Source organism: Tursiops truncatus, chromosome 3, assembly GCF_011762595.2.
Source record: "Tursiops truncatus isolate mTurTru1 chromosome 3, mTurTru1.mat.Y, whole genome shotgun sequence".
In the NCBI taxonomy this organism is placed as follows: domain Eukaryota; kingdom Metazoa; phylum Chordata; class Mammalia; order Artiodactyla; family Delphinidae; genus Tursiops; species Tursiops truncatus.
In genome coordinates this window covers 167,969,760-167,991,065 of record NC_047036.1, presented here as the reverse complement: position 1 = coordinate 167,991,065, position 21,306 = coordinate 167,969,760, and the positions used below count along the sequence as shown (strand labels likewise).

The 21,306-nt window shown below is 58.5% G+C and overlaps 1 protein-coding gene across 4 annotated transcripts; it reads left to right on the top strand.

Annotated features, from left to right (window-relative positions):
* The first annotated feature begins 1,251 nt into the window (after positions 1 to 1,251).
* HDGFL2 (HDGF like 2) lies at positions 1,252 to 21,295 on the top strand. Of its 4 annotated transcripts, none has more exons than XM_033854634.2 (16): positions 1,255 to 1,441; positions 3,826 to 3,902; positions 3,997 to 4,135; positions 9,746 to 9,937; positions 13,289 to 13,405; positions 13,530 to 13,601; positions 14,211 to 14,367; positions 14,478 to 14,553; positions 14,626 to 14,935; positions 15,977 to 16,080; positions 16,959 to 17,032; positions 17,167 to 17,237; positions 17,597 to 17,698; positions 17,904 to 18,096; positions 18,786 to 18,918; positions 19,252 to 21,295. In XM_033854634.2, the coding sequence occupies exons 1-16, from the start codon at positions 1,370 to 1,372 to the stop codon at positions 19,349 to 19,351; spliced, it is 1,989 nt and encodes a 662-aa protein (XP_033710525.1). In that variant the 5' UTR covers positions 1,255 to 1,369; the 3' UTR covers positions 19,352 to 21,295. The 4 variants fall into 4 exon arrangements, with proteins under 4 accessions (XP_073659503.1, XP_033710525.1, XP_033710524.1 ...); XM_033854633.2 differs by having other exon boundaries at positions 14,214 to 14,367; positions 19,249 to 21,293; XM_033854632.2 differs by having other exon boundaries at positions 1,256 to 1,441; positions 19,249 to 21,292.
* The last annotated feature ends 11 nt before the right edge of the window (positions 21,296 to 21,306 follow it).

Here is a 21,306-nt window from a genome sequence, read left to right as displayed (position 1 = left end):
TGTGGCATGCTGGCTCAGTAGTTGTGGAGCCCAGGCTTATTTGCTCCGCTGCATGTGGGATCTTCGCGGACCACGGCTCGAACCCGTGCCCCCTGTATTGGCAGGCGGATTCTTAACCACTGCGCCACCAGGGAAGCCCAATTCAGCTCTTTCTTAAGCATCCTATTTTACTCAGAGTTCCTTCCCTGGGTCTTAATTACAAAGAAATTAACATTTCTTTGCCCTGCTAGACGTTGGATACTTCAGGAGCCGGAGTAACAGCACCTAAGTACTTCCAGTATTTCCTGCTGCCAGGCACAGTTTCCAGCGCCTTAGGGGCGGTGATGTCATTTAATCCTTACTCCCCTATAAGATCTGTACCATTATGAGTCCCGTTTTACAGGTTGGGAGACTGAGGCAGAGGTTACATAACTTGGCCAGGCAGTGCTCAATACATTTTTCTCGACTGAATTAGTATGTATATTGGGTATTTTGTGGCTCTGGCATATGGTGCTCAATAAACTTGTCGTGAGTGAAGAAATAAGTGTTTTGTGAATTTTTTGGCTGTTTATCCTCAGACCCCCACATGACCAGTCCCTACCCCTAAGCCCCGCCCCCTCGAGCAGGCAACGGCGCGTCCCTATTTCGAGTTGAACCTTGTCTCTTGCGATATCCAATGGCGGACAGCCGCTTAAGCCTTTCCTCCTGTGGTAGCTAATGCCGGTTCTCTACCTTGAGCCGCTCCTCTCGTGGTACCCAATGCCCTTCAGCTCTATATTATGCCCCTCCTCACAGGAGCGGGAGGCTATCAATGACGCGCCCCCTACAGTGATTGGGCCTTCTTTCCTGTGGTAATCCAATAGCATGTTTCCTACTTAAGGCCCCTCCTCCTGTGGCGTTCTATGGCCCGCCCCTCTACCCTAAGCCCGGCCCCGAAGGAGCCTGGCTGCCTGCCTCTTCTCTCCCAGAGCGCCTGTTTCTCTCCTCCTACCTTTCCTCTTTCACCTCCCTTAACCTCCGTCCCCTCCCATTAGGCTTCTGGGTCACGCCCCCTTGGCTCTACCCGTTATCCAATCCCGTTAACTTGCTCTGCTCCAACCCCTCTTCTCATTGGTCCCCCTGCTCCTCTATCCCCGCACGTGGTCTTGAGCGACGGCGTCGCCCTCCCGTGACGGCCTGAAGGCGGGACTTCCTGCGAGGGGCAGGCCAATAAACACGCTCCGACCCGCTACCTAGGCCGTCGCCCCCGCCCCCTCGGCGCCCTGTTCCCGCCCCCGGCTTCGCCTCCCCTTGCCGCCGCTGCTGCCGCCGCCGCCGCCGCCGCCGCCGCCGCCGCTGCTGCTGCCCGTGCCGCTGCCGCTTCCCGCGGCCTGGGTCTCCCGCCGCCAGCATGCCGCACGCCTTCAAGCCCGGGGACTTGGTGTTCGCCAAGATGAAGGGCTACCCGCACTGGCCGGCCCGGGTGAGGCCGCGAGGGAGATGGGCCAGGCGACGGGGGGTTGGGGGTGGGGTGGGGCAGTAGGGGCCCCGGGCCTGAGGGACCCGCGCTCCCGGGGTCTGGGGGACTCCGGGCCCGAGGAACCCGCGCGCCGGGGGTCTGGGGGGACCCGGGCCTGGGGGACTCGCGTGCCTGGGGGTCTGGCGGTCCCCGGCCTGAGGAACCCTCGCGCGGGGATTGTGCGGGAACCTGGGCCAGGAGAGGTCCCGGGCCTGAGCAACCCGCGCGCTGGAGATGCGGGGGGCCCCGAGCCTGGGGGATCCGCTCTGGGGGTCCCAGAGCCGAGAGGTATGGGGTTGAGGGACCTGGGGCCTGAGGAGCCAGGGTTCAAATCGGAAGGAATTTGGTGGGTGTGAGGGGAGCTGAGGAATCTGGTATTTGAGAAGAGGGTTCAAACGAATGGGAAGGAGGTTCTCCAGGCTGAAGGACCTCTTTATGGGGGGCAACAAGAAGCCAAGTTCTGAGGGGCTGGGGGTCCTCAGCCACGTATGAAGGGGGCCTAGGGATAAGGGCTCCAGTAAGGGAGAATGGTTGAGGGTCAAGGTTGAGAGGTGCTCAGCAGGACCAGGGCTGGAAATAGGGCTGGGTGCTGTGTTCACAAGGTCGCTGGAGCTGAGGGGACTGGATCTGAAAATATGGGGCATCAGAGACCGGAGATTGGAATAAGACTTGTTTGGGGGGACCCTGGGGACTGGTGCCGCCCGTCCGCCAGGACTCCCCCGCCAGACTCTGGTGGAGGAAGCTGGTGGGGGCACAGGGTGGAGGGAGGGCTTGGGGTGGGTGGAGGCATGCTTGAATCAGAGGCCAGCCACGGGGACTCAAGCTGGAAAGAGAGAGCCCCTGAGGGAGGGGGCTGGGCCCAGGGGACTTTAGGGATCCCCTCTGGAGGAAGCTGGGATCCAGAGGACCCAGATGATTCGAGGGGTCCAGTTCTGAAGGGAGTCTTGAGCGTGAGTCTCAGAACTGCAGAGTGGAGTTTCAGGCACTGTCTGTGGGGCAGGCCAGTGTGGAGGAGGGACCAGGAGGTTGTTGCCATCCCCAGGTCTAAGTCGCCCCAGGACTGAGGTTGGTGGAATATGCATGTTAGGACTGAAGGAATTTGGAGGGGGAGGCAGTAGAAGCATGAAGCTGAAGGCTCGGCTGGAACACAAGGAGCTCAGGAGTTGCCTGGGCAGTATTGTGGGGTGCCTGGAGATTTCATCCTCGTTCCCTGCCAGACCCTCCCTCCCTCTGGGTGGAAGTAAGCAGGAGGGCATCACACAGAGCTGGGCGTTTGGTTGCAGAGAGGCTGCCACAGGATGCCAGGAGTGGGCTCAGGGACTGCTAACTAGGCAGCCCTGAGCGTGGTCCTTAACAGGTGCTGCCGCTGAGATGTCTGTGCCTCAGGCTCAGAGGCGGGGCCTGGGTGAGGTCAGAGCAGAAGCGGGCCTGGAAGGCATGGCAGGCTGGTCCTCAGGGTGATGGAGTTAGGGGATGCGTCTGTGCAGGAGCGGGATGCTTGGGATGGGTGTTTGGGGCCCAGGGCCCAAGGACTTTGAAAAGTAGCCCAGAGAACTGAGGAAGGAAGCTGGGTGAGGGGGGCAGGGAAGGTTCCAGCAGCTCCCAGGCTTTGAAGAGGACGGGAAGGAATTAATGGGGACCAGAGAACCCACCCTAACCTGATTTGCTCGGGCTTACTTTCTTGGAAGCACCAGAGTGATAAAACTTTACGGGCACTTCCCTTCCTCCCAGAGTACCAGTTTCTCCCTCTCCTCCGCGCCCCCCTCCAGCTGGCTCTCTTAAGCCCAGAATGCTTCCAAGTACCTGATTGGAAGGGAAGGGGCTGCTAGCCTCCTGTGGGGAGATGACTGACAGCTGCTGGAGCCCATGGGCCTATAGGGAGAGGGTGGGACTTCCTGGATGCTCGGGGCCTGTCTCCTGCAGCCCACCCCCCACCCTCTGCATCCTTGGAGCTGCCAGCTGCAGCCTCTGGTAGACTGATCACCGATTGCCTCTTTGCGGGAGGGGGTCCCGTGGGAGGGTCCTCGGAGTTCACGGAAGCTGGGCTTGGCCCCAGCCCCTGGCTGCTCAGAGGACCGTATTTGGCTTTGCCCAGGTGAAATAACTACCTTGGGGGGAGAGAGAGCACCCTGGGGGGAGCGGACAGGTATGCAATTGGGGGGGGCACGTTGCACAGAAGAAGGCAGATGCCTAATTGGAAGGTGATGCGTCTTCCTCTGTTGAAGGCTCCCCTCCTCCCAGCGTGCTTTCCCCCAAATAACTTGGCTGCTTTCCTGGTCACTTCCTGGGTCAGTGGGTGAAGCTGTCCCCCACCCCCCAGCCACCCCCTGACTGGCCTCTCACTGCAGATCGATGACATCGCCGACGGTGCTGTGAAACCCCCGCCCAACAAGTACCCCATCTTCTTCTTTGGTACCCACGAAACGTAAGTGTCCCCCGCTGGGGGTGGATTTTTCCCAGCTGTTGCCTCCCGGGGTGGCCTGGCTCACCTGGGCTCGGCCCGTGGTTCTTTTCTCCAGAGCCTTCCTGGGACCCAAGGACCTGTTTCCCTACGACAAATGTAAAGATAAGTACGGGAAACCCAACAAGAGGAAAGGCTTCAATGAGGGCCTGTGGGAGATCCAGAACAACCCCCATGCCAGCTACAGTGCTCCTCTGGTGAGTCGGTGCCGGGGGTGGGAGGCTGGCGGGGGTCTGCGGAGCCCAGGTCAAGCAGGCACTCGAGCATGCTGGGGACCAGAGGTGGTCTTAGCTTGTCCCACAGAGAAAGGAGAGGCCTCTGGGACAGGGCTCCTCCCGCTGGGCGCCGCTGTTGTTTGGGGCCTCATCATTCTCCGTGAGGGCAGTCCTGGGCACTGTCGGGGTTAGAGCAGCATCCCTGGTCCCACCCACTCGATGCCAGGAGCTCCTTCTTTACCCAGTTGTGACAACCAAACACGTCTGCAGACATTGCCGAGTGTCGGGTGGAGGGGTGCAGGATCCCCCCTGGTGAGACCCACTGCTCTAGGATTAGCCTGAATGTGAAACGGCATCGTTAGAGCTCCTAAGAAACCTTTTGTTTTCTAAGGAGAAAAATTTTTTTCCTTTCAGTAACACCCTTTCCTTCCCCCATTACTGCCAGATTTCAAACTCAGAAAAAGGCTGGAGGTAGTAGAACGTGAGAGCTCTTGCTCAGGTGGGAAAGAGTGCTAAGAGTCACAGAGATGACATTCTCAGTGGCAAATCAGTGTCTGGAAACAATCAGGGAAAAGAGGGAATTTAGAGAAGTTGAAGTTAAATTCGTAAAAAAGCCGTGGAAAGCTGAGGAAGGATGGCAGAGGGGTGCCTTGCTCTGGGTGTTTTGGGGCGAGGTGCAGACAAGGGGAGTCGCGGGCAGGTGGAGTAGCCTGGCCTCAGCAGGGGTGGGCTCCAGGTGGGCCGGGAGACCTGGCGAATTGACTGCAGGGCTCGGAGCTCTGCTGTTAGGGAAGAAACGGACTTGCCATGTGGTCTGTGGGCAGGGAAGCGGGAGTCGGAGAGGGTCTGGTTTGTGTGAGAGAAGGACCGAGTAGTTTTGTAGCATCTGGTCCTGCTTGAGAACTCGGGGTCTCAAGATGGTCTGGGTGTGCCTCTCCTGTGCCTTCCATCTACCCATCGACCAGGCAAACACTCCTGTGTAGACCCCGGCCGCACGCATGCCATGTGCTGCACTAGGGACCAGGAATCCAGGGGGTGATGCAGACACGCCTCTTGCCTTCTGGGAGCTCACGATCTAGAACCTGGGGTCCGTTCGAGAGCTCTCTCCAGTGCTGAGGGTTTGGCAGCCTCTTCTCAGGGGTCCAGGCCCACGTTTCATGTGTGTGGTCTTTTACCTCCCGTGTCTTTTACCTCCCGTGGTGGGTCTGGGAGATGGACGTTCCCCCTGCTTTGGTCCCCACCGTCTCTCCAGGCTTTGCACATTCCCCACTTGGGTAAACGGATCGGAAGTTGCTGAAGGTAGCTGAGTTTCATGAGACCGTATTCTGGCCCCAGCTCAAGTGCTGGTTAGTCTCGTCCTAAGCTTATTGCCTCCAGGTGAATCATCACACCATTTAATGTTTATTACTCACCCTCAGCCTGTGAAGTACCACGTAGATGCCTGCCCTCAAGGAAATGAAACTCAAAAATGGTGTAACCTTGGGGCTTCCCTGGTGGCGCAGTGGTTGAGAGTCCGCCTGCCGATGCAGGGGACACGGGTTCATGCCCCGGTCCGGGAAGATCCCACATGCCGCGGAGCGGCTGGGCCCGTGAGCCATGGCTGCTGAGCCTGCGTGTCATGAGCCTGTGCTCCGCAACGGGAGAGGCCCGCGTACTGCAAAAAAAAAAAAAAAAAAAAAAATGGTGTAACCTTGACATTAAACCCGCCCCATACAGACTCCCCAGGTTGAGAAGTAAGTATAGGTGTGAGAGCATATTACTGCTGTTTGGTTCTCTGACCCATCTGTGCCTCCAAAAGAACACTGGCTTAAAAATGCAGATCCCTGGGCCCCACCCCGAGAGGTTTAGGTGTGGTAGTTTAGGGCTGAGGCCTGGGCACCTTGAGGTGGTTCATCCCCCGAGTTATCTAGACGCTTCTGATGGAGCCAGTCCACAGCAGGCTTTTGGAAGCACCGCTTGGAGGGTGCCCAGGCAGTCTGTCTTTTCATCCTATAAGGTTTTACTTTAGTTTTACGTTTCGAGTGGGAGTACAGACTCCTGGTACAAGACTGAAAAGTACAAAAGGGCGTACGGTGAGGGATCAGCCCTGCCTCGCGGCCGTTCTGTTTAAGTTTCCTCTCAAGGTAGCCCTAGCTACCAGTTCCTTGTGTGTCCTTCCAAGATTCTTTGTTCACGTAAAACCCTACATAGCTTGCTTTTTTGAAGCGTGTAATGCTCCACTTGGCTTTATTCCCCCAGTTGGTCTCCCTCGTCTGTGCAGAGAACAGCTTCATTCTTTTTGACAGCCTTAGCTCACTGTGCTCCCACCAGGAGCGTACGGCAGGGCCTGCCAAGCCAGGAGGTGGAAAAACGGTATCTCAGTGCGGTTCCAGCTATATCCAGTAATCCCAAGATGGGCTGGGTAGGTGGAATCTTTTCCGTCTTACAGCTGAGCACGCTGAGGCCCGGAGTGTTCGCTTGATTGCCGGGAAGGACCCAGCTAGAACGTGAGGCCTCAGAGACCTGGACCAGGGTTTTTCAACTTCTCTCCCTCTCCGTGGGGCGTCCTAGGCCCTGTGGGCTGTTGAGCACCATCCCTGGCCCCACCCACTCGATGCCAAGACCCCCCCCCCCCCGCATCTTGAAAATTTGAATGTCTCTAGACATTGCTAAATGCCCCCTCGGGGAGAGAATTATCCCTTGTTGAGAAGGATTGACCTAGAAGGATCCCAGTTGATACATCCTCATGACCTGATAGAGGAGGTAAAGGGACCTGTCCCAGTAGCTGGTTTGAGCTGAGCTGGAACTAAAATCCAGGCCTCCCGTCTCCCAGGCTGAAGTTCTTTTCTGGTCGGTACAAGCCAGGTGGGGTCCTGGAGGGGCAGGTGGGCACGGAGAAGGACCTCTACACATGGATCCTGGGGTAAGAGCCCTGCTGTGTGGATGCGTGGACCTGGGTTCGAGGCCTGGCTCTTCCTCCTGTTCACCGTGTTCTTTGGGGTTTGATTGACGTCACCTCTCGGAGCCTCAGTTTCCTCATCTAAAACAGAGGCTCAGGGTACGACAAGCTCTCACGGGGCTGTTGGGGGAACACGGTGAGCCAGTGCACATCAGGCACCCGGCACAGGGGTGCAAGGTGTTGGGGACCGAGGGGGCCAGACTGGGCCTGACCTTCCCTTTCCACCTCTGTCACCCTCCCGACCCATTAAGACAGTGAGAGGGGGCTTCCCTGGGGCTCCAGGGGTTAAGACTCTGCACTCCCAATGCAGGGGACACGGGTTCAATCCCTGGTCGGGGAACTAAGATCCCGCATGCTGCACCGTGAGGCCAAAAAAAAAAAGAGAGAGAGACAGTGAAAGAGACCAACACTCATCACTCATCTCACTCAACCAGTGGGTCTCGGTATGGTTGCAGGTCAGCTGGCTCTTGGCCTTTATTTCCTGGTTCCTCTCCGAGCCACCAGTGTTCCCGTCCTCCAGACGTCTCCATGGGGATCGGATTTCCCAAAACTTTTGCTGGCAGGTAGTTAGGTCTCATGGGCCGAGCCCAGGAGATGCAGAGTTCCTGGCTTTATCCCCAAAGCACAGTGCGGGGCAAGTCACTTACCTTCCCGGAGACCTTGTTTCCCCACTTATGGAACATGCCCACTCGTCCCAGTCGCCTCCCCGGCTGTCGAGGCGCACATCCGGCCACAGTTGGTTGAGCGCTTAGCAGAAGCAAGCTGGGGTTTGTAACAGGCAGTAGCTGTGTCCAGTGGGCCAGGCTTCAGGGCCCAGCAGAGCTGGCTTGCACCCCAGCTCTGTCGCTTAGTCGCCGTGTGATCTGGCTCCATCACGCCGCCTTTTGCCTCGTCTGCAGAGTGAGAATGACAGCTCCCCACATGTTACACGGAGAGAGATGATCCCTCGTGTCTGCTAGCTCTCACTGCCACGAGGCTGACTCCGTTCCTCCCGCAGACGATCAGCAGGGTCCTGGACCCTCCATTTAGTCATTCACACTCCAAGCTGCTGTTTCCCCCGTGAAGAACCGGGGACGTCCTTTCCCTTCTCCACTCACCAGGGGTGCCCCAGAGAAAAGTGACGCCCCGGAGGAGAGGCGTGAGGGAGATCCACCTGAAAGTCTGATGGTTCTCTCTCAGTGTTTCAGGTTTGGGGCTTCACCTACTTCGTGTGGCACTTTTTACCCTTTTTTTTTTTCTTTAAATTTTTGGCTGTGCCACACGGCATGCCAGATCTTAGTTCCCCAACCAGGGATTGAACCCATGCCCCCTGCAGTGGAAGCATGGAGTCTTAACCACTGGACCAGCAGGGAATTCCCTGTGTCATATTTTAGATCCCACATATAAGTGATATTGTATGGTATTTGCCTTTCTCTTTCTGACTTACTTTGCTTAGTATGATAATCTCTAGGTCCATCCATGTTGCTGCAGATGGCATTATTTCATTCTGTTTTACGGCTGAGTAATAGTCCAATGTGTATACGTACCACATCTTCTTTATCCATTCATCTGTTGATGGACATTTAGGTTGTTTCCGTGTCTTGGTTATGGTAACTAGTGCTGCTGTGAACATAGAGGTGCGTGGATCTTTTCGAATTATAGTTTTCTCTGGACATATGCCCAGGAGTGGGATTGCTGGATCATGTGGTAGCTCTATTCTTAGTTTTTTGAGGAACCGCCATATTGTTTTCCATGGTGGCTGCAACCACTTTACATTCCCACCCCCACCACAGTGTAGGAGGGTTCCTTTTCCTCCACACCCCCTCACTCTGGTCTGCTCACGTGGCCGTGGTCGGTCTCCCACTAGATTGTAAGCTCCCCAGGGGCAGGGCCACGTCTGGGCGCTCCCACCTCCCTAGCACAGTGCCTGGCACCTGGCTGCTGCTCACAGATGGCAACTCAGTGTGCAGACGAGCCCGGCACGCGGCTAGCACAGAAGTGCGATCTACGCGTCTGCTATGTTTGTGGCTGTTAGCGCCTGAGCAGGCACTGTGGCTAAAACAGAAACAAGTGCCTGGAAGTTCGCGCCCAGAGGTCCTGTCCTAGGTCATTTTCCTCCTCATTAGTAATTGCAATAATAATCATGTTTACAAAAAGCAAACCTCGATGGACCTCCTGCCAGTCTGGGCACTGTCCTCAGTACATGCCACTTCTGTCTCACCCTCGCCACAGCCCTGTGAGGCCAAAGTGGTGTTGGCCCCATTGCTCAGATGGGAGATGAGGCGCACAGGGGCTTAAGTCACTGGCCCAGGGTCTGCCCTCAGATCCTGCAGTGCTTGAATCCTAGTGGCTAGCCCACACGTGCCCATCTCGCCCTGCCGCATCAGTCCTCAGAGCTTTCTGTTTTGTTTTGTTTTTTAATATCGTTTGGCCGTGCCACACGGCGTATGGGATCTTAGTTCCCCCACCAGGGATTGAACCCACGCCCCCTGCATTGGGAACACAGTGTCTTAACCACTGGACCGCCAGGGAAGTCCCCCTTGGAGCTCTCTGAGCCTCAGTTCCCGCATTTGGAGAGCGAGCAGGCCAGACCCTGACACTTGAGACCCGGCCAGTGGCTGCTGCCCTGTGGGCCACGCCTGGTGGTGACCTGCTGTCTCTGTCCCCACCCCCAGCCGGTGAGCTCCTCCGACAGCGAGGCCCCTGAAGCTGATCCAGCAGTTGGCAGTGAGGATGACGAGGACCGGGGGGTCATGGCGGTCACAGCTGTGACCGCTGCAGCCGCCAGCGACAGGATGGAGAGTGACTCGGACTCGGACAAGAGCAGTGACAACAGCGGCCTCAAGCGGAAGACGGTGGCCTTGAAGGTAGGGGCGCGGGGGTGGGGCGGGCACAGCCGGCCTGTGGGGGGCTGTGGCCCTCCCTGCTCCCTCCACAGGTTCCGTCTGGCCGTCTGCTCTTCTCCTTCTCCGGCCTTTCCTTCTTTCGGTTTTTAGTACATTCACAAAGTTGTGCCAGCATCCCCTCTGTCAGTTCTAGAACTTTCCATCACCCCAAAAAGAAACCCCGTCCTCACTGGCAGTCCCCCCACATCCCCACCCTCATTCCCTAGTACCCAGGAATCCGCCTCTGTGGAACTTGTCTGTTCTGGACGTTTCCCATCAGTGGAATCACACACTGTGTGTCCTTCTGTGCTGGCTTCTGTCACTGAGCATCGTGTCCTCAGGGTCCATCCACGTGGTAGCGAGTGTCAGGGCTTCTCTCCTTTTCATGGCTGAGCGATATTCCCGGGTATGGCCCGACCACACTTTGTTTATCTGTCATCTGTTTATGGACGTTCAGGTTGTTTCCACTTTGGGGCCATCACAGATAACGCTGCTGTGAACATTCGTGTACAAGTTTTTGTGTGGATGTGAGTTTTAAGTTCTCTTGGAGAGATTCTCTTTCCTGCCTTTTTTCCCCTCTCCTCTGCCTTTTGACTGCTTCCGAATATTTGGGTGCAGAATGAAAGGACCGGGACCTAGCAGCAAATTCTTTTGATAGAGTAAGGCATTGTTTTTATGATTTTTAAAAATAACATTTGCTTTTGGTTCCATTTATAACAATAAGCCATGCTCATCGTAGATAAGTTAGAAGATGTGAAAAGCATAAAGAAGCCGGTGAAAAATGCCTGGACTATCTGAGGGGGTTTCTGCGCCAAGGACTAGAAACATCCTGATGTGTTTCTCTGTGATCTTGTGTGTGCCTCACGGGCGGGGTGGGTATGTAAAGTATGGAATTGGCAATCATGCACGTAATGTGTCTTGCTGTTTTTCCACCTAATAGGTGAGCATTTCCTTGTCCTTAAACGTTATGATTATTTTTTAATATTTTATTTATTTATTTATTTGGCTGTGTCGGGTCTTAGTTGTGGCATGCGGGCTCTTCGTTGTGGCGTGCAGACTTCTCTGTAGTTGTGGCACATGGGTTCAGTAGTTGCAGCACGTGGGCTCTCTAGTTGTGGCGTGTGCCGGCTCTAGAGCGTGCAGGCTTAGTTGCCCCGCAGCGTGTGGCATCTTACTTCCCCGAGCAGGGGTTGCACCCCTGTCCCCTGCACTGGAAGGAGGATTCTTTTTTTTTTCTTCTTCTTTTTTCCTTTAACATCTTTATTGGAGTATAATTGCTTTACAATGTTGTTAGTTTCTGCTGTATAGCAAAGTGAATCAGCTATATGCACACGTATATCCCCATATCCCCTCCCTCTTGCGTCTCCCTCCCACTCTCCTTATCCCACCCCTCTAGGTGGTCACAAAGCACCGAGCTGATCTCCCTGTGCTATGCGGCTGCTTCCCACTAGCTGTTTTACATTTGGTAGTGTATATAAGTCCATGCTACTCCCTCACTTCGTCCCAGCTTACCCTTCCCACTCCCCGTGTCCTCAAGTCCATTCTCTACGTCTGTGTCTTTATTCCTGTCCTGCCCCTAGGTTCTTCAGAACCTTTTTTTTTTTTTTTTTTTTTAGATTCCATATATATGTTAGCGTACGGTATTTGTTTTTCTCTTTCTGACTTACTTCACTCTGTATGACCGATTCTAGGGCCATGCACCTCACTACAAATAACTCAGTTTTGTTTCTTTTCATGGCTTATTCCATTGTATATATATGCCACATCTTCTTTATCCATTCAACTGTCGATGGACACTTAGGTTGCTAGAAGGCAGATTCTTAGCCACTGGACCACGAGGGAAGTCCCTGGCATCGTTTAAAAGTCCCTGTTGTTTCTGTTTACAGTTACTGAAGGAGTTAGAAATATGTTGAAAATAAATGCCCCCCCCATCCTACCCCTTAGGTATTAACCACTACTTGTAGGTTAGTATGTATTCAGGTTTTGGTTTTTGGGAGTTTTTGGCTAACTTTGCATTAAATGAATCTGTCATTATTACAACACCTTTCCCCCACACTAGGGAGGCATTTAGACGACCTCTTCCCTCGTAACCCAGCACCCTAGCTGGGAACACACCTACTGGTGTTCCTTTCCCCATTTTGGGGGGTGTGGCTATGGCTTTCTGCCGGGTCAGCTTTGTGCTCTCTCTAGTTAACGTTCTTTTGTCGCTGTTTTTCTGTGTGTCCACCATCTCTTCACGTGGTCTCCCTCTGTGCATTTCTGTGTCCTAATCTCCTCTTCTTATAAGGACCCCAGTCATATTGGGTCAGGGCCACCCTAATACCTCATTTTACTTTAATTATCTCTTCAAAGACCCATCTCCAAATAGTCGCATTCTGGGGTCCTGGGGGTCAGGTCTTCATTGTATGCATTTTGGGGGAACACAGTGCAGCCCATCGTACCCTGGCCTTGGTCAGGCCCCGGAGGAGGTGAGATGCTCTCAGTAAGTGCTTGTGACGAGAACCAGCGAGTCTGGGCTGTAACGGGACAGAGGCAGAGGTGCATCGTACCTAAACCCACACCCTGACGGGGAGGACCAGGCGTCAGTGGGCCGAGATCTGTGTCCAAAGCTCAGTCCTCTTTGCCTCCTCAGTCCTTCCTTTATACAGTTTCTTAAATTGGCTTCTTTGAGTGAGCATCTGGGAGTCTGTGAACCCCTGAAACCTAATTCGGAATTGTATGTGTGTGTGTGTTTAAAAAATCTTTCTTATTGAGGTGAAATTCACATAAAAAAATTAACCGTTCTGAAACGTACAACTCAGTGGCATTTAATAGAAGTGGTGCAACCACCACCTCTATCTAGTTACAAAACATATGTGTATGTGTTTTTCTGGGGAAAGGATCCCTGGTTTGTATTCTTTATTTTTTTTAATTGTAGTAAAATACACACAACATGAAATTCATCATCTTAACCATTTTTAAGCGCACAGTTCAGTAGCATTTTACATTCACACCGTTGGGCAACCATCCCTACCATCCACCTCCAGAACTTTCTCATCTTCCCAAACTGAAACTCTGTCCCCAGGAAACCCTGACTCCCCCTCCCCCCGGCCCCCACCATCTACTTCCTGTCTCTGTGGATCTGACTCTCTAGGGATCTCCTGTGAGTGAGTGAGATCACAAAGTATTTGTCCTTCTGTGTCTGGCTTCTTTCACTGAGCATCATGTCTTCTAGGATCAGTATTCCTGGTTTTTATCAGATTCTCAAAAGGGTCCCTGCCCTCCTCCCCGCAAAGTTTCCTGAGCACATGGGCTTTCTCAGTTGCTGATGTGTCCGGGCTGCTCCCCTTCCAGATGTCAGTCTCAAAACGAGCTCGAAAGGCCTCCAGTGACCTGGATCAAGCCAGCATGTCTCCATCCGAGGAGGAGAACTCGGAAAGCTCCTCCGAGTCAGAGAAGACCAGTGACCAGGTGAGCAGCTGGCCGGACCCTGGGCAGGCACCCAGGGGGAGGGATGCACGGGGTGGGGGGGCGGGGGGGGGCGAGGGGTGGCCGGCCGGTGGGCAGCACGTCCAGCTCCCTTCTCTCTGCCCAGGACTTCACCCCCGAGAAGAAAGCCGTGGTCCGGGCCCCACGGCGGGGTCCCCTTCCAGGACGGAAGAAAAAGGTACGGGTGTTTTATTTTGTTCCCACACACCGGCCGGTGGAAGCTCCTCAAGCATCTCCCCACGGTCACCAGCCACCGTCTGAGGTCGGGGTCAGTCCGTTTTGGAGGAGGGGAGGCCGTAGGCCCCAGGGAGACCCCGGGGCCCGCTGACATCCGCCTCCACCTTCACTCATGGCTTTGGCCCATGGTTTCCAAGCGCCGTGTGCACGGAGCACCTCCCCGGAGCAGGAGGCCGCTGCTGCCCCCGAGAGGGCCTTAGAGGCCGGTTTGGAAAACGGGATGCTGGCATCGGAGGGGGGCAAAGCACTCTGAGGGGCCCCATGAGAGAGAGAATGCACGTGTGCGCGCACCCGTGTGCAAGTGTGATGTATGTGCGTGTGTGTGTGTGTGTGTTGTGCGCAGGCAGGCATGTATGAGCGTGTACAAGTGTGTTGTGTGTATTGTGTGTACACAAGTATGTGTGCATGAGCGTGTGAGTGTGGGGTGTGTGTGTGTGTCCAGGGTTCTGGGCCAGACGAAGGGCTGTGGGTTTGGGCGGGGTGGGGCGCTGCAGGCACGCCTGGGGCTGCCCTCGCCCTGGCTGCTCTCACCTCCCCGGGCCTCCCCCAGAAGGCGCCGTCAGCCTCCGACTCGGACTCCAAAGCAGAATCGGACGGGGCCAAGGCTGAGCCTGCGGCCGTGGCGAGGTCGGCGTCCTCCTCCTCCTGCTCGTCCTCCTCCGACTCGGACGCGTCCGTAAAGAAGCCTCCTCGGGGCAGGAAGCCAGGTAGGCCGGCTGGGGGGTGCTGCCCTGGGCCTGCGCCTGGCCTGGCGGTGGGGGGGGGAACGCCCACCGAGAGACGCGGGAGAGGCCACCCCGCCCCCGCTCTTCCATAGCCGAGAAGCCTCCCCCCAAGCCCCGTGGGCGGAAACCGAAGGCTGAGCGGCCACCGACCACCTCGAGCAGCGACAGGTGGGTGCGGGGCCCTCGGGGCGGGGGCGCGGGCAGGCCGGGACGGGAGCCCTAACCGGCCCGCACCCTCAGCGACAGCGACGAGGTGGACCGCATCAGCGAGTGGAAGCGCCGGGACGAGGAGCGGCGGCGCGAGCTGGAGGCGCGGCGGCGCAGGGAGCAGGAGGAGGAGCTGCGGCGGCTGCGTGAGCGCGAGAAGGAGGAGAAGGAGCGGCGGCGCGGGCGGGAGCGCGGGGAGGCGGCGCGTGCGGGCAGCGCCGGCAGCAGCGGCGACGAGCTCAAGGACGATGATGAGCCCGTCAAGAAGCGCGGCCGGAAGGGCCGGAGCCGGGGCCCCCAGTCCTCCTCCGACTCGGAGCCCGAGGCCGAGCTGGACAGAGAGGTGCGTCTGGCGGTGTCCGTGCAGCAGCCGTTGTGTGCGGGGCGCCAAGCGGTCAGGGAGACACAGAGAGCCCGCTGTTAAGGAGCTGACACTTGAGGGAGGGGGACAGGCAGCGGACCACCTGAGGATGGTGTGTGGTGCCAAGGAGATGGAAGCCAGGGCGGGGTGTGAGCTGCGGGGGCGAGATCAGGCGGGCAGCCGACCTTAAGTAAGGATCTGAATGAAGTGAGAAGGTATCTTGGGGAGAGGCATTCCTGGCCGAGCGCACGGCCCGTGCAAAGGCCCTGGGGCAGGACCGTGCCTGGTGTGTTGGAGGAACAGCCAGGAGGCCCGTGTGTCTGGAGCAGAGTGAGCGAGAGGGAGGAGGGGAGGGCAGGGAGGGGAAGGGGGAGGTCGTACAGGGCCTTGTGGAGGACTTGGGCTGTTACCCCAAGGGAGGTTAGGTGGGACCCTGGAGGGCTGTGGGCAGAGGAGGGGTGGGTGCTCACAGGTGCCCTCTGGCTGCTGCCGGGGAACGGCTTGTGGGGTAAGCATGGGAGCAGTTCGGCCTCTGGTGCATGTTGGTGGTGACCCTTGGCACCGTGTGTGACCACAGGGCGTCAGCTCCCTGTCCTCCTGGCTCTCACAGGCCAGCCTGAGTCCAGGAATCCGAGCTCCCCGGGCCCATCGCCTTCTGGTCCGAGCCCAGGATCCCACTCGATAGGGGTGGGGGAGCCGAACAATGCCCTATTCTCTCTCCACTGCTCTCCATTTTGTCACAAAAGGGGGACCAAGTTCCCTGGCACAGGAGGTGTGTTGCTCGGCAAGAGGAATGCAGTGGGGCTGCCCCACTGTTGGGTGATCCTTTCAGACCCTGAGAAGCTGCTGCCCGGGGATGGACTGGACACGGGATCCATCCTGCCCAGTCTATCAGCTCCCATCAGGCGAAGGTGATAGCAGGGAATGTCACACTGTGTCTCTAAGGGAACAGCTCAGGGGTCTGGCTGGGGCAGCCCCACGCCGCCTGCCGCTCCAGCCCCTCCCTTTCTCTGGTTGCTACAGGTGAAGAAATCAGCGAAGAAGTTGCACCTGCAAAGCACAGAGCCCGCGCGGAGACCCAGCCAGAAGGAGAAGAGAGGGCGCCCCGAGGAGAAGCCCCGGGCCAGGTCCATTCCCGCACTGCCACTCCTCCCATAGCCCCCTGGGGGTCCCCACATCTCAAGGGAGGGCCCCAGCTTCTAAATTCAGTCTTCGAGACTGAATCCAGTTGAAGTGTCTGGTTCTTGGGGCCCCATCAGGTTATGCAGGAGTCACTGCCAAGGTCTGTGGTCCTTCCCCAGAGCAGGCCTCTCCCCCCAGGGTGACCCTGCTCCCAGGGGACCCCGGGCAGTGTCCTGGGACATCTGTGGTGGTCACGTGGGGGCGGTTCCTGGGATCCAGTGGGTGGAGCCAGGGAGGCTGCCCCTCTCCCACAGTGCCCAGGATGGAGCCCCACAGAGGATGACCCGGCCCCCGTGTCGCCAGTGCTCAGGGGGCGAGACTGTCCCCAGACCAGTGGTTCTCAGGCTTTTTAAAGTCCAAGGCCCACTGAGGTGGGAGCACAGAGCCCATCTCCCTGCCCCCTTTTATGTGGAATCCCAGCCATCAGTGAACGAACCTGCCCCGTGGGAATATGGCAGCCAGGCTGCCGAGCAGGATGTAGACTCGAAGGCTCGGTGACACGCCAGCTGCCGTTGCCCGGCATCATATCAGAGTAACTCATGTGCTGGGGTCTGCGTAACTAGCCACTCGCCCTTAACCGCCTGTTTAAAAAAAAAAAAAAATTCTGGGCTTTCACATTATTTACTTCCTAGAGGAAGGGTTATGTCTTGGGTCCCCTCGGGTGCTGCCCTAGACCAGGTCAGGCGGGCCTTGAGCCTCCTCATCCCAGCCTCCCGGGCCTCCTGATGGTTTCCTTCTGCGGCGGCCATGGGTCCCCCCACAGGCCCCTGGCCCTCAGTGGGGACATTGGTCAGGGGCCTTCTAAGGGCGCGACTCTCCACAGGCCCGCGAAGATGGAACGGACCCGGAAGCGGTCGGAAGGGTTCCCACCAGACCGGAAGGTTGAGAAGAAGAAAGGTGAGGGGCCAGCTGCCCAGCCCTGGTTGCAGCCTGAGGTCGCCGAATGGGAGGAGGGACGGCCCTGGAGGAGCCGGCTCCCATCACCAGGGACCCCGCTCAGGCCTGGGCGCTGCCTTCTCTCTTGGCCACAGAACCTTCCGTGGAGGAGAAGCTTCAGAAGCTGCACAGCGAGATCAAGTTCGCCCTGAAGGTTGACAATCCGGTGAGACCTTTCTCGGGGTGCAGAGGTCATGTCTCAGTTCCCCTGCCCCCTCATCGCTCGAGCTCCCTTAGACATCTGGGGACGCTGAGGCAAAGCCAGGCCGCACGCGCAGGGCAGGGTCCTTGTTCACGTGGGCGCCCACCAGATAAGGGCCCAGCTTGGCCTCCTGGGTGCAGTGCTCTGCGTTCCCACCAGGTGGTGCCACACGAGGCCCCAAGACCCCTCGAGTTCTGGGTGCTTCACCACTGTCCCCGGGGCTCCCTGTTGCTCAGCCAGGGTGTCCTTCTCTGCCCTCTTGGGCCCCCTAGAACCCCCGCAGCTAGGCGCTGACCCTCCTCGCTGCCCTCGCTGCCCTGCAGGATGTGAAGAGGTGTCTGAACGCGTTAGAGGAACTAGGGACCCTGCAGGTGACCTCACAGATCCTCCAGAAGAACACAGACGTGGTGGCCACGTTGAAGAAGGTGCGGCGGGAGCCCAGGGGTTGAAGGGGCTGGTGGTGGGGCTACGGGTCTGCTCGGGGCGCTGGGCTTCCGGCCACGGCTGCCTGTGGTCAGCGAGGAGGAAGCCGTGTGCACGGGAGGCGCTGCGGGGTGCGGTGATGGGGGAAGGTCTTGGGCGGGGGGTGAGGAGGCTGCGCCCCCTGAGCCAGGCCTCTTGGTGGGCCAGATCCGCCGCTACAAGGCCAACAAGGAGGTGATGGAGAAAGCTGCGGAGGTCTACGCCCGGCTCAAGTCTCGGGTCCTGGGACCAAAGATCGAGGCCATCCAGAAGGCGACCAGAACTGGGCCGGAGAAGGCCGAGGAGATACTGGCCGGAGAGGAGGCCCCTGCGGAGAGGGCGGAGGACGAGGCGAGCACTGGTGAGGAGCTGGCGGGAGGGGCACCGAGCAGACTGCCCAGGTGGCGCCATCTGTCGGCACTCGCTGCGCAGGCTGGCTGTGTCCCCAAGGCAGCTGGTGTCTGGGCCACACGCCCCTGTGCTGCTCATAGGCTCCATCCAGACCCTCAGAGCCAGGTAGCAGGGGAGGCTGTGTGTGTGTGGCCAGGTGCGTGAGCGTTTCTGGGACGGGCGGTCGCAGAGGTCTGGGACGGGAGGGCCACAGGTGGGCTGAGAGGAGCAAGGGCATCTGTGGTGGGGACAGTGGCTGCGGGGACAGGAGAGCGTTCCTTCCTGCTGGGGTCATGCGGTCCTGGTGAGAGATGTTTGGAGCAGCCCTTAAGACCAGCACCGAGAGGGCTTAGCCGAAGCCGAGGCTGCCCGGGGGAGAGCACAGAGGGGGCGTCTCTCCTTACGTCTGTTTGGACACGGCCGTGGCAGGCTTTTCCCCGGTGTTGCCCACGGCCATTCGTTTACCGGCCCCTCCCATCTCCAGGCCGTGTGGACGGGCCAGGGGCCGGCTGGAGAAAGAGCCCCACGCAGCCGCGGACCCCGCGTGTCCGGTGGCTCGGGGGTGCGGGTGAATTCAGGTGCACAGGCGAGTGCTCGCACGCTGCTCGCTCTCTGCAGGCAGCTTGCCCCACAGCGTCCCACGAGCTTCTCTCCCCACAGATCTCTCGGCCCCTGTGAACGGCGAGGCGACGTCCCAGAAGGGGGAGAGCATGGAGGACAAGGAGCCGGAGGAAGGACAGAACTCAGAGGAGGGGCCAGGGGGCGGCTCCTCTGAAGAGCCATCACACAACGAGTAAGTGTCGCTGGGGCCGCAGGGGCGACTTCCAGAGAAGGCAGCCCGGTGTCTGAGCTGCTCCCAGTTGGGTAAGGCCCGAGGGACATCAGTCTCCCGCACGCTGACTGACCCCCAGGCCCCTCGGAGGGAGCTCGGGGCTCGGGGCCGGCTGGCCTGGGCCTGAGCTCTCGGAGGGTGGCTCCCTCCTGACACCCGCCACGGGAGCCGGGGCTGCAGGCAGGCAGGGGGAGGTTGGGGGCGAGGGCTGTTGGTCTCTGTAGGTGGAAGGAAGGAGACAGACGGCGAGGGGCCTGCTCACCCCTGCCCGCCCGTGCTGTCCTCCACCAGCAGCGCGCGGGAGGGCCCCGACCTGGACGGGCCCGGGAAGGAGCGGCAGGAGCGAGAGAGGCTGCGGGTGGACTCGGAGTCCCTGGACGACGAGGACAGCTGAGCCGGGTGGCCCGTGGCCGGGCCCCGCCGCCACTCGCAGCTGCCCCGAGGCCTGCCTGGCTCCTTCCCGGCACCCAGGGAACAGAGAACTGTTGGGGAGACGCTGTGTTGTTCGTATTTGTCCCCCTGGGTTTTTTTTCTGCCTAATTTCTGTGATTTCCAACGGACATGAAATGACTATAAAGGGTTTTTTTAATGAAAAAAAAAAGTTGCTTTTATTGGCTTGGTTTTCTAGCATGACTGGTTTGCAGTTGTCAAGGGGCCGTCCAGGGACAGAGGGTTTTAAGCCATAGGGTCACCATGAGCAGCGAATATGAATTTGGTTCTGACGGTGCTCCAGGCCCTGCAGGGCTGACGGGGGCAGTGAGCGAGGCCTTTCCAAAAGTACCAGGGGGGATGCTGAGGGCTGTCTGTTGTCGTCGATGTGCACAGGGCATGGGTGTTGGGGGCAGGCCTCGCTGTGTGACGTGGGCCGAGTGACGCCCCACACTCGGGCTTCTCTGTGCTCACCTGTCGCTTGGATTCAGATGGGGGATGTGTGTGCGGTGCCCAGCCAGGCACCTGCACGTGGCGGTTGCTGGTTAAACGGTGGCCTCGACCATGTATCCCCTGTCCTGCCGGTGGCTGAGCCCCTCTGTCCCGGCTGAGAGAGAGGCGTGGTGTGGTTTTGCTCCCTGGGCCTGGCGTACTGCCCCCGCCCCCTGCCCCGTTTGGTTTGGTCTGGTTTGGTTGGATTTGAGGTTGTCGCTGAGCTCAGTTTCCATGAACGACTGTTTCCAGTGTCACCCCCTCCGATGGCTGTCCGTGATGGGGAGTGAGGAAGGAAAGGCTCGGGGAAGTTCCCGGACTGGTCCCCGTGTCTTGCCTCGGCCAGCTCCTGTGGCGCAGGGCCCCTTGTGGCCCCTGGCAGCCGTGGTGACCCTCTGGGGAGAGCTGGCCCATCCGTCCCGGGGCTTGGAGCACCTGGTGATTTCTGAGAAGCAGGGCCGCTTCGCTTCCTCCATCAAGGAGGCGGCCAGATAGGGGGGCTGCAGGCGTGGAAAGGGGGCGCTTGACAAGCCTCGGGCTGCTGGACTTCTGATGCAGCAGCTCCCTCAGCATCTCCCGGGGTCCCGGGGAGCAGGGGGACTGGCCCTCTGTTGTCCCACCTTCCCATGTGCAGCCCACCTCGCAGGGCGCCCCAAGGATCCAGGGAGAGCACGGCGGGAAGGAAGGGGCCCTTGTCCAGGGGCTGCTGGTCTCTGGCCTGGAGCACGTGACTGAGACCTGAACGTGTGTCGAGCACGTTTTTCTGTTTGGTTTTTTTGGCTGCGCCTTGTGGTTTGTGGGATCTTAGTTCTCCAACCAGGGATCCAACCCGCACCCTCGGCAGTGAAAGCACAGGGTCCTTACCACTGGACCACCTGGAGTCCCTCGAGCACATTTTGTCACGTGCTCCCTAGGGCCCCATCCCGTGTGAGGGAGCCCCTTTATTCCTTCATCGGCAGCCTCTGGGCCCAGGGACCTGAGAACATCATCTGTGGGGTCCTTGTGATCACCCAGGACCAGGGGGCGCTGCCGGGTGAGTGGGCTGCAGCAGGAAGGGACGTGTACTCACCCCACCCCGCCCGGACAGTCCGGTCCTCAGCTGTCAGTGGCTGCTGCGGCTTTGCCTTCATGAAGCCCCTGGGCCAGGCCGGGGGTCGGCAGAGGCGGTGGGGGCCTACCTGCCTCAGGATGATGGTGGCGTTCTGCTACCTTCGGGCATGCGCTGTTTGCTGAGGGGCGTGGGCTTTCAGAGCGAGGACGGAGCTGCCTGGAGCCCAGGATGGAGGAGCAGGGCCGCCTGCCAAGCTGGTATAGCTAGAGGGCCCAGGCTGGGGTGGAAGACCCCCCCCCCAGAGATAAAAGATGAAAGGGCCCTACTGGGGGTGCTGAGTGGAGAACCTTCATGACAGGCACAACTCCCCTTCTTGT